A 16,871-nucleotide genomic window follows, 5' to 3' on the forward strand; every position below is an offset into this window, starting at 1 on the left:
AAACTACACCACGTACATGCACGCCAAGAACAAAAAACTGGAGAAGCTTGGCATTCTCACCAGTAATAGCAAAGCCCACCTTGGAACCACAGTAGACAACATTATCACTGCGGGGAAGTCTATTATCAACCTATCGGACCACACCCTTCAACCGGAAGAGATTGAAGTCCTGAGTAGGGGTCTCAACTTCTACCCCACCACCAAAATGGACCCGTTGGTTCTGACAGCAGACACGGAGAGTTCATCAGACGAATGAAACTCCAGGAATTCTTTCAAGGTATCAGCAGTGATCCCAATGAGCCCACTGATGAACTGGAACAGTCATCACAGGAATCTGTAGAGGAGCGACCAAAGAAGGTGTCAACATGGACCCCACCGGAGGGCCGCTGCCCTGGGCTTGACATGTATGATCAAACCGTCAGGAAATATATAAATGCCAGATTCATCAGCCGTACCCACAAGGTAGAGCAAAATATCATCTGTTCACAACGCAATGCCATCCAGGCTCTCAAAGCCAATCACAATATTGTCATCAAACCACCAGATAAAGGAGGAGCCATTGTCATTCAGAATAGAACAGATTACTGCAAGGAAGTGTACCGACAACTGAACAACCAGGAACACTACAGGCAACTACCAGCTGATCCGACCAAAGAACACACCCGTAAATTAAACACACTAATCAGAACTTGAATCCAGTCCTTCAGAGTTCCTTAGTGCCCTCATCCCATGTACTTCTCGTGTAGTGCCCTCAACCCATGTACTTCTCGTGTAGGTGACTTCTACTACCTTCCAAAGGTACACAAAGCCAACGCACCAGGACGTCCCATTGTGTCGGGCAATGGGACCCTATGTGAGAATCTCTCCGACTATGTGGAAGGCATCTTGAAACCTATTGTACAGGGGATCTCCAACTTCTGTCGTGACACTACGGATTTCTCATCCACTTAATCCTTGATCACAACGTCTTAACCTTTGACAACCAGTTCTTCATCCAATCACACGGAACAGCTATGGGGACCAAATTTGCACCCAAATATGCCAACATTTTTCTGCACAGGTTCGAACAAGACTTCTTCTCTGTGCAGGATCTCCAACTAACATTGTACACCAGGTACATGACGACATTTTCTTCCTCTGGACCCATGGCGAGGAGTCACTGATAAAACTACACAGTGACATCAACAAGTTTCATCCCACCATCAAACTCACCATGATCTACTCTCGACTATCTGTCTTATTCTTGGACACATGCATCTCCATCAAGGATGGAGAGCTCAGCACCACACTCTACCGCAAACCCACAGACAACCTCACAATGCTACACTTCTCTAGCTTCCACCCAAAACATATTAAAACAGCCATCCCCTATGGACAAGCCCGACACGTACACCGGAACTGCTCAGATGAGGAGGAATGTGACAGACACCTGGAAGTACTCAGGGATGCCCTCACAAGAACGGGGTACAATGCCCAACTGATCGACCGCCAGTTCCGACGTGCCAAGAAACCGTAATGACCTCCTCAAGAGACAGACACGTGCTGCAACCGACAGGATACCCTTCGTTATTCAGTATTTCCCAGGAGCTGAAAAATTACGCCATGTTATTCATGACCTGCAACACATTATCAATGAGGATAAGCACCTCACCAAGACCTTCCCCACACTTCCACTACTTGCCTTTAAACAACCGCCAAACCACAAACAGATCGTTGTGCATAGCAAGCTGCCCGGCTCTCAGGACAACTCCATACAACCGTCATAGTAGACGCTGCAAGACGTGTCAGAGTGTGGACATCGATACCACCATTTCGCGTGGGGACACCTCCCACCTTGTATATGGCAGCTACTCATGTGACTCAGCCAACGTTGTCTATCTTATACATTGCAGGTAAGGATGCCCTGAGGCATGATACATTGGGGAAACCGAGCAAAGGCTACAACAACGGATGAATGGGCACCTCACAACAATCAACAGACAGGCGTGTTCCCTCCCAGTTGGGGAGCACTTTAGCGGTCCAGGACATTCGGCCTCGGACCTTCGGGTGACCATCCTCCAAGGCGGACTTCGGGACAGGCAGCAGAGGCTGATAGCTAAGTTCGGTACCCATAGGGAGGGCCTCAACCGGGACCTTGGGTTTATGTCACATTACAGGTGACCACCATTGCACTATACACACACACCCACTCCCACACTCACACATGCACCCCCTCACAGACTTAAGACACTCTGCACTCACTACACACACACACTTTCTCACACTCACAAACCCCAACCCAGACAGACACACACACAGACAAAGACCCACATACATTTGTGGGGTGAACTTGTACTTGCAAGGTTACATTTTACTTTGCTCAAAAACTGCATGCATTCGTGTAAAAATCCATTATCTTACTTTTTAGATTAGAATCAATCTAAACATCATGGAATAGACAGAGAACACAGGGGCCAACACCTTCAACATATTGTCTAGCTGATGAAGGAGCGTCGCTCCGAAAGCTACTGTGCTTCCAATTAAACCTGTTGGACTATAACCTGGTGTTGTGTGATTTTTAACTTTGTTTTGTGAGAATGTGGATCTTGTTAGAGTGGGTGCTAATGCAAGTATATAAGTTAGCTCACTGAGCTGGAAGGTTTGTTTTCAGACATTTTATCACCATGACTAGGTAATATCATAAGTGAGAGTCTCAGGTGAAGTACTGGTGCTATGTCCCGCTTCTCCATTTATAGGTCTTGGTTTCTTAAGGTGGGTGATGTCATTTCCGGTTCTTTTTTGCCAAGGGAAAGTAGATAGGATCTAAATCAATGTGTTTATTGATGGAGCTCTGGTTAGAATGCCATGCCTCTAAGAATTGATGTGTGTGTTGTCCCTGTCAAAGTGGTGTCCTTCTTTGTCTGTATGTATGGAAATTAGAGATAGTTTTGATTTAGATCCCATCTAAATCTAGATGTTACCTAGTCATAGTGACAAAACATTTGAAAACAAACCTTCCAGCTCAACAAACTAACTGACATATTTATCAACCTGAGCAACAAATCTTCTCAAAAATCACTGGATGCTAATATGTGTTACAACTAACTAATATTGGTTATTTTATCTTGGAGGGAGTTTTGGTTTATATTTGTTTCTGATATGACCCCAGAATAAAGATTTCTAAATGTTAAGCTCAGAGGTCCAGTTTGTCATCTTTAAAGGGATTTGTCTGTGATACATGGGCAGTGGTGCATTCATAACTTACCTAGGAATTAAAAGTAAATCATGGAAGTGCTATCCATTACAATCTAGAACTGTAGACCTTTCATTACTTTGATTTGACAGAGGAAACTAATGTAGATTTACTCAAATACAACGTATGCAAGAAAAAAAAACTGGGGAATGACAAGCAATATTTAAAGTGCAAAAGCAACAGAAGTGCCTGAAGGTCATACCTTGGATCAGGACGGAGATGCAGTGGGGTTGATTGTGGATAAAACATGAAAAATATTTTAAACTTAATTGAGTGTGAGAGACAAGGAAGAAACAACAGATTCTCAATGCTTCAGCAGCCTAATAATAACACTACTGCAATCAAGTTTTGTTTGAATTTTTTTTTGACCAAATGAAAATATCGCATAAGCAGTAACTTTGTTACAGTTAAACACAGGCTCAATAAAAAGAGCTAAATGTAATTAAGAACATCTGCTGTCCCCCACATGGTGATGTGCTGATTACGGTACTACTGAATAAGCTACTATAATATGGCCTCAATACTCATTGCATGTTCTAGATATATTAAATTTATTTTAACTAATTAGTTTTTAAATTATCCTCTTATAAAAGAGTTCTAACTTGCTTCCAAATTACTACAGCCCTCCTGGTGATTAATCTATGCAAGACTACATTCCACAACTGTCTTTTTGTAAAGTATCTGCTTAATGCAATACATTACATCCCTTTTGAGTGCTTAATATGTCGCTGCATATTTGAAGATGGTGGACCATCGTATTCCTAGGCTCTGAACTGCACTCGCAGTCACTTTTTGCAGAGATCTACATTGCCTGGCATTTGTCTGATCGAATGTTACTTGCTACTTGTCAACCCAACCTGGATATTTTCCAGAACTTGTTGGATTTGACCCTGGATTGCTTCAGTACCTGAGGAATAATGAATGTTGCTGCAGATGGTGCAACTATAGTCCACTATAAAGGAAAACATCTAAAAATCAGACACAAAAGAAAACAAAAAACATTGTAACAGCACTGTTAATGATACAAAGTTTAGGGAGAAAGAGAGATTGAAACAGTTATAGAACAAAAGATTACACTGGTTCATACAAGTTCAATGGTAAAGTATTCAACAGAATAGCAAAGTTTTAATCAGAGGTTAAGAGTATTCAAAATTTCCACCATGCTCCCCTTCAGTATTTTTTAGGCAAACTTAAATCATAATAGCTCATTACTAAAATAAAGCAAAGAACCATGGATGCTGAAAATCTGAAACAAAAACAGAAGTTGCTGCAGAAAATCAGGAAGTCTGGCAGCACTTGAAACAGAAATGTTTTAATTCCAGTGATCTTTCGTCATAAGTTTCATAAATACTTCAGACCATTTTGTTTAGCTTATGTCAAGAGTATCGTCCTAGGCCTAACCATATTCAGCTGTCTCATCAATGACCTTCCTCCATCATAAGATCAGAACTGGAGATGCTTCTTGATGACTGCACCATGTTCAGCACCATTCATGACTCCTCAGGTACTGAAGCAGTCCATAGTCTCAAATCCAACAAGTTCTGAAAAATAATCAGGCTTGAGTTGACGAGTAGCAAGCAACATTTGACCAGACAATGTAGATCTCTGCATAAAGTGGCTACAAATACAATTCAGAGCCTAGGAATACTGTGGTGAATAACTCACCTCCTGACTCTCCAAGGCCGGTTCACTATCGACAAGGCACAAGCCAGGAAGTATGATAGAATAATCCCCACTTACCTGAGTAGGTGCAACTTCAACAACATTCAAGAAGCTTGACACCATCCAGCACAAAGCAGCCCTTTTGACTAGTACTACATCTACAAGCATCCAGTTCCTCCACCACCAATGCTTGATACCTGCAGTGCACTATTTGTAAGATGTACTGTAGAAATTCACTAAAGATCCTCACACAGCACCTTTCAAATTAATGATCACTTCCACCTGGAAGGACAAGGGCAGCAGATACATGGAATAACCATCACCTGCAAATCCTCTCCAAGTCACTCACTATCCTAACTTGGAAATATATTGTTGTTTCTTCACTGTTGTTGGATCAAAATCCTGGAATTCCTTGCTGAAGGGCATTGTGGGTCAACCTACAGCACAGGGACTGCAGCAGTCCAAGTAGTCAGCTCACTACCACCTTCCCAAGGGCAACTGTGGATTGGCAATAAATGCTTACCAGCCAGCGATGCCCACAGATGGGGAAGTCCAGAACTAGAGGGCATAGGGTTAGGGTGAGAGGGGAAAGATTTAAAAGGCTCCCAAGGAGCAACTTTTTCACACACAGGGTGGTGCATGTATGGAATGCACTGCCAGAGGAAGTGGTGGAGGCTGGTACAATTACAGCATTTAAAAGGCATCTGGATGGGTATATGAATAGGAAGGGTTTAGAGGAATATGGGCCGAGAGCTGGCAAACGGGACTAGATTAATTTAGGAAAGTTGGTCTACATGGACTAGTTGGTCCGAAGGGTCTGTTTCCATGCTGTACATCTCTATGACTATGAACGAATGAAAAAAAAAAACATACATTTTGGGCAACACACAACTCCGGGAAGCAAAACACTATAGATAAAACCAGAAAATTCTGAAAATATTCAGTAGGTCAAGTAGCATTTGAGGTCCAAGAAAGATTGATGACCTACCATCAGAACCTGACCTTATCAACTGTGTATGTATGTTCAGAGGAACCTCAATTATCCGAATATCGATTATCCAAATTTTGGATTATTCGAAGATGATTTCAAGATCCCGCCAAAACGTTATGTCAACGAGGTAAGTGTATTTGACTTACCTGTACTGAAGAATATGCGAAAATGCTGGCAAAAAAACATAGAAACACAAGCAGCTCAAGCATCAGCGACTGGATTTCTTTATAGTAAGGGCTGTTACACAGCCCTTTGCAAATATAAGTGTTTTACATTACTGCACAGATATTCCCATCACTTTACTAGGCCGTTCATTTCAAACAAAAAAAGGCCAAGAACGAAAATGCATGTGTAAGGCAGTCCTTCCATTTTCTATCACAAGACTGTGTTCCGGTAAACTGACAAATGCAGTTGCAATCGTAGAAGCTGGTCGGGACCTTGTTTAATGCTATCTTCACCACTCCTTGCCAAATGGTAGCTACCACTGCCTTTTTCTCATGTTATCATTGCTTTGTTTTGTTCATCACGTGAAATGTGTCCTCTTGCACTCAATATATTAAAATTATAGATTTAAATAAATTCGCCAGTACAGCACAGCTATAGATCAGCATGGATTCCGTTTAAGGTAAAATCAATTATTGGAATAATAAATTATCCAAACAAAACAGTGCCCGCCCATCTTGTTCAGATAATTGAGGTTCCTCTGTACATATTTAGATATGTATATTGAAAACAGGATTGAATGAACCTAGTCCATGTTCACATTTCATATCTTTTCAGTTTTAAGTTATATGCACGAATAGATCAAGTGGCCCCAGAAGAAAATGAGAAGGCATTAGATGGGGTGCAATCTGCCAACATATCCATCAAAAACCAAAGGTTTGAAACTTTTTAACTGATGACAAACATTAGTCAGACAGCTCTGTATCCACTAGATTTGTCATTCAAATTTGAGAACTAAAAAGCTGTTATCTGACCTTTTCTGCAACTGCAAAACTGAATTTTTCAAAATGACATTCTTTGTCCCTCTACATTTTGGCGAACGTGATGAGCACCTTGTGAGCAACACATCAATATTCAGGGGAAAATAATGTTTGAACTACTAAAGACTTCTATTTCATTTAAAAAAGAACCTGACATTTTTCACCATTTAAGACTAAAGTACATTTCTTTAATGCTGCGCTCAACATTTTTTTAAAAAAAAGTCTATTGAATTGAAAATCCAAGATAAATTATCCACAAGTTATGAGTGCAGTACAATGTTGACATTTTTCATTCGGCTCAGTCAGGAACATAAAACCTGACTGACCACATTAACATCAGCAGAATTTGGAAGCAGGGGGTGGTGGAAAGAGGTCTTAAATAGTGACTTTGGAGTCTGCAGTGGTGCTGTCTATTTGTATTGGCAGATATGCAGAATTTATCCTCAATATTAACATATGATATGAATTTATCAATGGGAGATAGGATATCATAAGAAAATGATTTAGATTCTGTACATTTTTCAAGAAAAAATGTCTCCATTTTCTCAACATTACTGCCATACCTATGTGTTCAAAACTGAAACAGATTACTGAACTACAAGGGAGTCAAGGGTTATAATAAACAGACTGGAAAGTGCAGTCGAGGTCAAGGTTAGATTTATCATGATCTCACTGAGTGGTGGTGAAGATTCAAGGGGCTATTTGCCCTACACTTCCACGGGATTTCTTAAAATCCTTTATTTTCTGTCCTCCAAATTGTCTGCCCTACTTTCCTGAAGGACTTGTTCATCCTGGTATCATATATAATCAGTTAATATCATTCCTACCTCCAGACACCAAAAATCCAGGCTGATAGTCCAATGCAGCTCTGAGGGAGTGTTTCACTGGCAGAAGTGCTCTCTTTAAGATGAGTTGTCTAACTGAAACTGCATTTACCCTGTAAGCGGATGCAAGATTCGATGGCATCAAATCAAACAGCTGGGCAGTTAGCTCTGTTTTCCTGATTAAAATTTATTTCTCAACATCTTTAAAATCAGCTATTTGATCATTTTTGTCAGAATAACGATAATGATCTAATAATTAATTTATAGGGATGGTCTAACTGTAAGTTAAAAACAATGACTGTAGATGCTGGAAATCAGATTTTGGATTAGTGGTGCTGGAAGGGCTTTTGCCCGAAACGTCGATTTCGAAGCTCCTTGGATGCTGCCTGAACTGCTGTGCTCTAACTGTAAGTTAGTTAATTTAAAATAGTAAAATATTTTGGGCCAGATTTTCTGGGAAGTCATTACCACTCCAGCCTTTTTGTTTAATGAAAGAAGGGAGTTTTACATTTCTCAGAGGACACTGCACCCAAGGATCCTCAGAAATGTGGATTCTTACTCCTATTCTGACAGTTCTTTCGCAGCACGGAATGATTGGAGGAAAGCAAACTATGGTCCTCTTTAACCCCAGTCAATTGCTGTATTCTGAAACTTAAAGGTCTTGACCAACACTTCAGCATTGACTGTCAAAGGCAAGGTTAGGTAAATATGATGTTAGGGCGCTGGGAATGTAGGGTATTAGATGAGTAAGAGTGCCACCTGGATAGGGTTCAGATAAATGCAGTTCTGGTTGGGGAGGGAATATGGGACACTGGGCATGTTGGCAGAGGATAGGCATTCGGGTGCAAAGTTGAACTCCTGTTAGGGTGGGAAAGGGTGACAGCTTGGTATACGGAGGAAGGGAATAGAGTGGCAAGAGGGCAGGGAAATTATACAGTATTTAGGTTAGGCTGGAATAGGAGGAATCAGGTCCAGCAGAAAGTGGGGAGGAATGGATATTGAGCACAGGGGGTGGGGGGGCAGCCTGGCAGAAGACAGGACATGGATTGAGTGAGGTCATGTAGGGAGAGAATGACTGCTCAGATACAGTAGGTGACGGTTTCATCAGTCAGGTCAGACCTGGGAGGTGGTAATGGTTTATGAGCATTGGGAAGAGGAAGGCTGCATTTATTTCTAAAAGAAATGTCTTGGGTGATTTGCAACTCCTTGTCATGTGCACTGTGCAGCCCCACTTCTTTCTGCAGCAGCACTGCATGGAGTTCAAAATGACATTTCTGAAGCTACTAAGCTCAGCTTGATGTGTTTTACATGCGAGATGTTGCTCCATATCTTCCTGCAATCCAGCAATCTTTCCGTTGGAGTTATGATACAGAGTCTTTGGAGCATCGCTCCACTTTATTTCTTGATTAATCTTTGAAAGCTAAGGAGAGGTATCCCCTAAAGATTTCATCATCTGAGAGATGATATTCTCGAGTAACCTCATTGTTCAACCTTTCCCATGGAATTTCATTTTTCTTTCGACAGCAGAATACAGCATTTAGCACTACCAATTGATTAAGGGGGAAATGAGGACTCAGTGGTTACATGTAGCACGGTGGCTCAGCAGTTAGCACTGTTGCCTCACTGCTCCAGGGACCTGGATTTAATTCCAATCTCAAGTGACTGTGAAACTCCACACAGACATTCTCCCTGTGTCTGCATGAGTTTCCTCTGGGCACTCAATTTTCCTCCCACAGTCCAAAGACATGCAGGTTAGATGGATTGGTCATGCTAAATTGCGCAGTGTCCAGAGATGTGCAGGGTAGGTGGATTAGCCATGGGGAATGCAGGGTTACAGGGATAAAGGAGAGGGTGTGTGTCTGGATAAGGATGCTCTTCAGAGGGTTAGTACAGACTCAACGGGCTGAATGGTCTGCTTCCACACTATAGGATTTCTAAGATTCTATGAATTCAGAAAATAGTGAAGCGTTCCAGTCTTCTTTCACATGTAGTTCAAGTGTTTCTTGAATGGTCTGCTGTAATTTTTGTTGTTGTTCTGACAGCTGACTGATTCCATGATTATGACTGGTGTAACGACATGGCATGCTGGTATACTTGCAATTGTTGGTCTAACAGTCTCTATAATGTACAACATATGTGGCATTCTGGCAGCTTGACTGTGCTTGCACTCCAGCAATGTTGATTCTGCACATGAGATTGCTGAGCTGCTGTATGCTACAAGTTTTACATTTGCACATTTTGTCTTGGATTGCAAAGTCTGCACATGTTTTTTTGCAATTCATTGGGGTGGTATTTGGCATTTACCCCTCTATCTTAGCCAATAATGAAGTCATCGATTTTGAGGACAGATAGTTTAACTTGTTGCAAACATTTTTGACAGTATCATGACAGAGGTTTTTCTTGAGATTGACTGTGTGAAACACATATTCACCAATCTGCCTCAACCTATACATATCAGATTCTGATTTGTGGATTACTTCATTTATAAGCCTCTAGCAGGATTTCAGATGGGGTTACTGTCATTTGAAGGTATTTCTCCTGTGTGCTCTCTGTTTGTGTTGAAGCTCAGCTCTTTGTAGCCGCATCAACCTTTGATCTACTGCCCTGTCAAAGGCTTTTTTTCTGCACGTCCCCTGAAAAATGACTGAAAGCTGGGTATTTTCTTGGTGCAGAAGACCACACCTTCCACATGTCTTGTCATGACAGGATGGTCTCATAACTGCATCAACTGCTGAGTTTGTACTTAGGACTTGTAAGTTTCATCAGCCTGTGAGGATGGCTTCATAATTAGCCCCATAATTTAAAAGCTCTTCGGTGCCATAGATTTGTCCAGCAAATCTTTCTGGAAAGTGTCCATGGGGGTGGATGTGATCGCAACTCTCCAAGTGAAATGTTACATAATAAACTTTTTCTCTACATCTACTCACAAAGTGTTCTATGGATTCTATAGGCTTCTATCAAAATGACATGAATTCTTGGGATGAACATGGAAGTTTAATCAAACTGCAATTTGGTCATATCTTTTGGGAATACTTTATGTTTTCAGTTGTTAATACTGGCACAAAGTCTGTAATAGACCTTTGCGCCAAGTGTCAAGCAAATATTAATGGTTTGTTTTCTTGTATCTGGAAACTATAGGTCTGAACATTGTTTAAATACATTAAATTCTATTAAGAGATCTGCAGTGTCCCAATTTAGGATATTTGTGGACATTCTGACAACATGCCTTTGACTTCCCTCCCTTGCTCTCGATCTGGCACAAATCTTGATCATGCGTCTTTCTCAAGTGAGTTGAACTAACCTCTTGATAGAGATTTCCCAGCAAGCTGCAGTTTCAACACACTCAGATGCTGAAATAAAGGCAAAAAGGTTTGTCTCATAGACTTTAGCACGATTTAAGGCTGTTAATCACTGTTTCAGCTGTGGAATAACTTGCTTACTGACTGTTCAAGCATAATGAGCCTCCTCAGCATGAAGATTTCTACTGCAGTTCACCATGTTAATAATCGAATAATAAATTGCTCATCAGGGTTTAAACTCCATTAGTTTATTTAAAACCAGAAAAGTTATTAATAAAGTTGTTAAGCATATATTAGAGCAAACTGACTTACTAACATTTCCTTGACTTAGAAGTTATTTGATACTTAGGCAGGGTAAACAGAAGAAATGATTGATATAAGCAAATGTGAAACTAAATAAACAGTTTCATATCCATTTCTTTAGGGATAAACATTCAGTTTCACTTAACAGAGGGTAAAGCAATAGATAGAAACTTCCAGGTGTGTAGATAATTGACCACTGTTCTCATACTTATAAAATAGTCTGAAATTTTGTCTGATACACCTCTAAAATAGCTCAGATCAAAACATAAATTGTTTTGCTTATCCAGCTTCAAAATTAGCCTGGAGAGTATGGGATTCAGTCAAATTGATTGATTTGGACATTTTCTCAGGACAAAGGAGCTTTGTCAAACTGTGAATCATATTATGTATGGTTACAGTATTAGCAGGCATGCAGCAGCAAGATGATGTGTGAGCATCTGCTCATTAGTCCCTACCATTGTGCCATTAATCATGGATGACTGGCAGGTTTAACTTTAGAGACTTTCCAACACAAGTTTAGAGAACACATTCATCATTTTTCCTGCAGATATAAACTACATAACATCAAATCATGAAATCTTCTTCAACAGTTACAATCCACGTGCTGTCAATATCCCCATAACATGAGATCAACTTTGGGTTTCCAAACAATAGGAATTATGTTATGTAATTCAATGAGGGCTGATCTTATTTTTATTGTACAGTATTTAAATCTTGAACTCTTATTATGGTTTACTATTGCTCTCTGTTAGATAGAAATAAGCCTTTTAATTTAGTCAATATGTTGATGCCATGCTTATTTCCACCTCTTGAAAGTGGTGGGAAAAAGTGCTGAACATCCCACACAATACAGCACTCAAAAGAGTATTTGCTAATCCTAGGCTTGCTGTCTCACTTGAGATGTGCTAGAAACTTGTGACTGCTGGGGAATTGCATTTTTAGAAAGAGCACAAGACCAAGGTGTTTAGTAACACATGTTGACAAAACATGCTGAATTTTACCAACCCAAGATCACACTCCCGAACAAAAGGAGGAAAGGAATAGAAGAAAGTCACGTGAAAGTTTTTCTTTATAAATAGTTATAATAACTTGTGCTTATAATACTATCAGAATGCCTCGAAGTATTCTTCGCAACAAAATATGATTATCCTACTTTATCCTTAACCAGTAACCAGGCAAAATTTTCAAAATGAGAAGGTTATGAAAGTGGTTACTTCCTAGTTTATTCTTTTTTCAACTCCTAAATTAATTCTCCAAAGATAATGGATAAAGGGGCATCATGAAAAAAAGCATCTACGCATGCATTGCACCAAGTACATCTCATGCATGACGGTCAAGAATATATATATATATATTTAAAATATTAATGCAAGAAATAATGCAATTGACTCAGAGACATGTTGTTGAAGCTGAGAAATTGTAGCAATTAGAACCAGGTTGATCTCGTTGACTACCAGCTCATTGATTGGGATTGTTAATCTGGGGCAATCAGGAAAGCCCTGGCTGACTAACATAACCAAGAGATGAGAATCTCCTCAGTTCTGTGTAGGACTCCAAGCTGGCTAGCCATAGCCAGTCCACTGCGCACAAGTAAATAAAGGGTGATTTAGTGACAGGGTACCAACCTGTGTGCAGTTATTTCAGAAGTTTATAACAAAAATGGAGGAAATAAATGTGTGCAAATAAGTGGCACGGAAATATCTACAGATTTTTACAACAAGGTGTCAGCCTTGAGTTAATTGTGGCATTTGCCTTGCAGTCAGACTTTTGTGGGTTTAAGTTCTACGCAGTAAAGCAGATATTACTGGATGGCTTCATTTTAGTAAGAAGCGAGTGCTGCATTCGGAGATGTGGCCTTTCAGATGATACTTTAAGCATGGTTCCATTCACTTTCTCACTTCGACATAATGAATCTCAAGACACTATTTAAGTGCAGAGATGTTTTGCTGTGTAAAAGCCAACACTTACCTGTTAAGCTTCACCACTAAAACACCATCTGGTCATTTTGTTCATTTCAATATTGCGCTTCCATTCAGTACCATGCAATTCAAGACCATAATGTTAGAATAGCCTGAAAGAAAATCTTCTTCAAACATCTTCGCTCCAATTTGAAGAAAAGCTCAACTACTCAAGTTTCCACTTTTCCATTATCCTCATCTGTGATAACATCCTAGTGAATTTTCTCTCAATTTTTCCACTTTGTTTCCTCTTGTAAGAAAGAGCCTAAAATTGCAATTCATATCCAATTCTAATTTAACTATTGTCTTATACAATTTTTTTAAAAAAACATTTGAAGCTAGCACTATGGCTCTTTAATATTCAGGTATGGTACTGAGAGTTGAACCTGAACAAAATGTTTCAGTGATAGAGGTTGGGTATTACTAATGAAGCTGTAAAAGAAAGGTGCTAAGTGGCAATTGGGAGATCAATTGACTAAACCCAGAAGTGAATAAGGAACAAATTTCTTTCAGCAATGCCACGCCTTATTTCAAGAATGCTGCGATAGAGCTGAAAATTAGTACATCACAAAAATTGTGGAAGCACTGTTAGCTGGGCAAGATGATCAAGGTTAAGATGGTAGAATTACAGATGACTTGGAAGGAAGAAAAGAATCACTATTTGCTGGAAGACCATATTAATAGTAAATGATATTTTTGCTGGCACTGATAACAAGCAATTAAGGTTAAATTAGATTAGATTACTTATAGTGTGGAAACAGGCCCTTCGGTCCAACAAGTCCGCACCGACCCGCCGAAGCGCAACCCACCCCTACCCCTACATTTACCCCTTTAACCTAACACTACGGGCAATTTAGCATGACCTGACCTGCACATCTTTGGACTGTGAGAGGAAACCGGAGCACCCGGAGGAAACCCACGCAGACACTGGGAGAATGTGCAAACTCCACACAGTCAGTCGCCTGAGTCGGGAATTGAACCTGGGTCTCTGGCGCTGTGAGGCAGCAGTGCTAACCACTGTGCCACCGTGCCGCCCACTATGGGTAATGGCATATTAATTGGTATCAAGATACACAAAGGAGGAAACATTGGACTTGGACAAGTGACTAATATAGTCAAGAAAATTGCTGCACAAGAACAGTCTGGTCCTTCTGGTTTCTGTTTGACCAGCTTGGTTTGAATCTACAGTATTAACAACTTGGATATGTCTCTGACGCAGATTATAAATTTCTGAGGACCAAACACGGAATTTTGTGTCACATCAATGACAATCTGCCAACCTGAAAATGACCCATATATTACTTTGCCCAGTTTTCTGAATATTTTGAATAATAAACATCATTAACCACAGTCTTCATTATTCACAGCTTGGCAACAGGTGATATATTGCATGAAACCTAAATCAGTGTGAAGAATCAATTGCTTTAAACTGTTTTATAATCCTCTTTAAATACCACTCATTAAACCATGAAGATTTGTTTTATCTAATGCAGTAATAAAATGCACTAACACACAATGAAAAATAGGATTAACCATAAAACAGAATTCTGAATTTCAACCTGTTGTCATTACACAATGAAATATTACCAGGTTTAAACTAGACAATACAGATCAGCATGAAGTTCTTCCAAAGTCTGCTGTTTAGATTTGCTCACAGCAAGGCTAGGTTGAACATGAAACTCTTCATCTCTTTACCATTTTCATAACTGCACTATCAAACATTAGTCATGTAAAATTCTTTAAAAGCAATTTGTCATGGTTCTTTTGCCTGGATATCAACTATATAGCTGATTAACTGAATAGTGAAACATTAACATTATTTATCATATACAATTTCAAACAGTGCTAATATAAATGGCTTAGATAAAGAATTTATTGCCATTTGTTAAAATATACCTTAATCCAGGTTGTCTAAGGTATACCATTGACTTTATATCCACATTGCATACTGTAAAAACTGCAGAACAAGGTTAATTTCCTAGTATGATTTGTGTTCAAGACACATTGTACAACCCTCAAGTTGAATTGAATTATTTTATGGGGTAGTTTAAGGTATTAGAGTCAAACATCAATCACAAGTTACAAACTGCAGTTAGTATGACAAAAGTTCAGAAGATTTCAAAAGAGTTCATGTATTAATAGTTCAGTTTCGAAAGGGACTTACAATAACAGTTTATATTTAATAACAGGAAAAGAACAGCATGGCGATGAACATAAAACCTGTGCAAAAATCATTAAAACTTGAGGAGAACTGATGACAGTAGTACACCAACAATATAACATGGAGCTACCCAGTGGAAGGGTGGCTGTACAAGAAGCTCTTATTTTATCATGAGATTGCTATGAACATTTCCACTTCAGCTGCACTCTTTAATCCTGCCTGTCACTCATTCTTTGTTCTTGCCTCTGATCCCTACGCTATTGATTTCTCACTGTATATCCTTTAAAATGTCCCATTTAAAATATCCAATCAGCCCTTGAATTACTAGCTTCCACTTGCTTCACTGTCACTTATCACATTCTTAACTTCCATCCATTTGACCCTCATTTTCCTGATGGCAGCTGGTAAGAGATAACCAGTCTCTCCTTCCTCAACCTTTATTCCCGATTTCTCTCTCCTCTCCACCTCCATTTTCTTCAAAAAACTTGATTTTCTTCAAAGGTCAAAAATATCTAATTTAGTAGAGAGTTGTCCCTGTTTCACTGGTTTCAGCAATTAAAATATTGACATTTGCTTTCAGAAAAAGTCACAACTAGTGCCTTTCTGCATCTTAATTCTAATAGGAAGATACAAGGTCATAAGGAGTAGGTGCCGAGTAGGCCACTCAGCCGCTTAATATTCTTTATAATAAATTAATCTTTATTCTACATTGGACAGGCAGTGGGAAGAGCAATAGGAATAGATGCCCAATATTGTCAGCAAAAGATATGAATCGTTCTCCTGTGGGTTTCATTTGAACGGAGCTAGAAAACTGTTCTCACAGTGACAATGCCAAAGAAAATTTACGTTTGATTATACATTCATTGGTAGGGAATTAGACCAAAGGTTTACTCTTTATTAGTACATTTTAAATTCCTGTTATCAATAAATTTGTATATTTATACCTTAAGCCTCTTAGTAAAGTTAGACCCTCTTAACCCACCAATTAGAAGTAATGGAAATGACCCTAGAATGGAAGTATATGATTCAGGATATAACGTTTGCGCTGTTTGAACAGACAACAGATGGAACTCAAACATGTTTGTCTATATAGCACACAGGAAAATGTTTGCCCTCAACTTATTAAAAATAATGAAACTTAACTTTATGTTGAAAATAGTACAAGGATCCATGCTGTGAACAAAGAATGAAGGATCATGAAGCCAAATATAGAAAGATTATGCAAAACATTCAAAGCAAAGAGTATCACTCATTTGTAAATTTGTAATTTCTCATATTAAAAGATATATTCACCAGGAAATTTATTTTTGGAGGACTGCAAAATGGCAGGATTTTATTTAAAAATATTTGCCAACACCCTAATTTACGTGGCCGCCACAGATTCTCAACTAAAGTACAAGTTGTGATTTTTTTTCCGAATGTTAATAAACAGATGGTAGGGATAAATTAGATGTGTCC

General features: G+C 39.4%; 1 protein-coding gene across 3 annotated transcripts in view; it reads right to left on the minus strand.

The window, feature by feature from the left end:
* tyw1 (tRNA-yW synthesizing protein 1 homolog (S. cerevisiae)) overlaps nucleotides 1-16,871 on the minus strand; it is a 124,539-nt gene that overhangs the window by 34,765 nt on the left and 72,903 nt on the right. Inside the window, exon 14 of one of the 3 annotated variants that reach the window (XM_043718612.1) lies at nucleotides 3,703-4,773. The exons of the other annotated variants lie outside the window; for them this stretch is intronic. Within the exon in view, the coding sequence (XP_043574547.1) occupies nucleotides 4,723-4,773 (51 nt within the window). The 3' untranslated portion in view covers nucleotides 3,703-4,722. Of the gene's footprint in view, nucleotides 1-3,702; nucleotides 4,774-16,871 lie in introns of those variants that run through there. 3 annotated transcript variants of the gene reach the window in all.

This window comes from Chiloscyllium plagiosum, chromosome 28 (assembly GCF_004010195.1).
Source record: "Chiloscyllium plagiosum isolate BGI_BamShark_2017 chromosome 28, ASM401019v2, whole genome shotgun sequence".
In the NCBI taxonomy this organism is placed as follows: Eukaryota; Metazoa; Chordata; class Chondrichthyes; order Orectolobiformes; family Hemiscylliidae; genus Chiloscyllium; species Chiloscyllium plagiosum.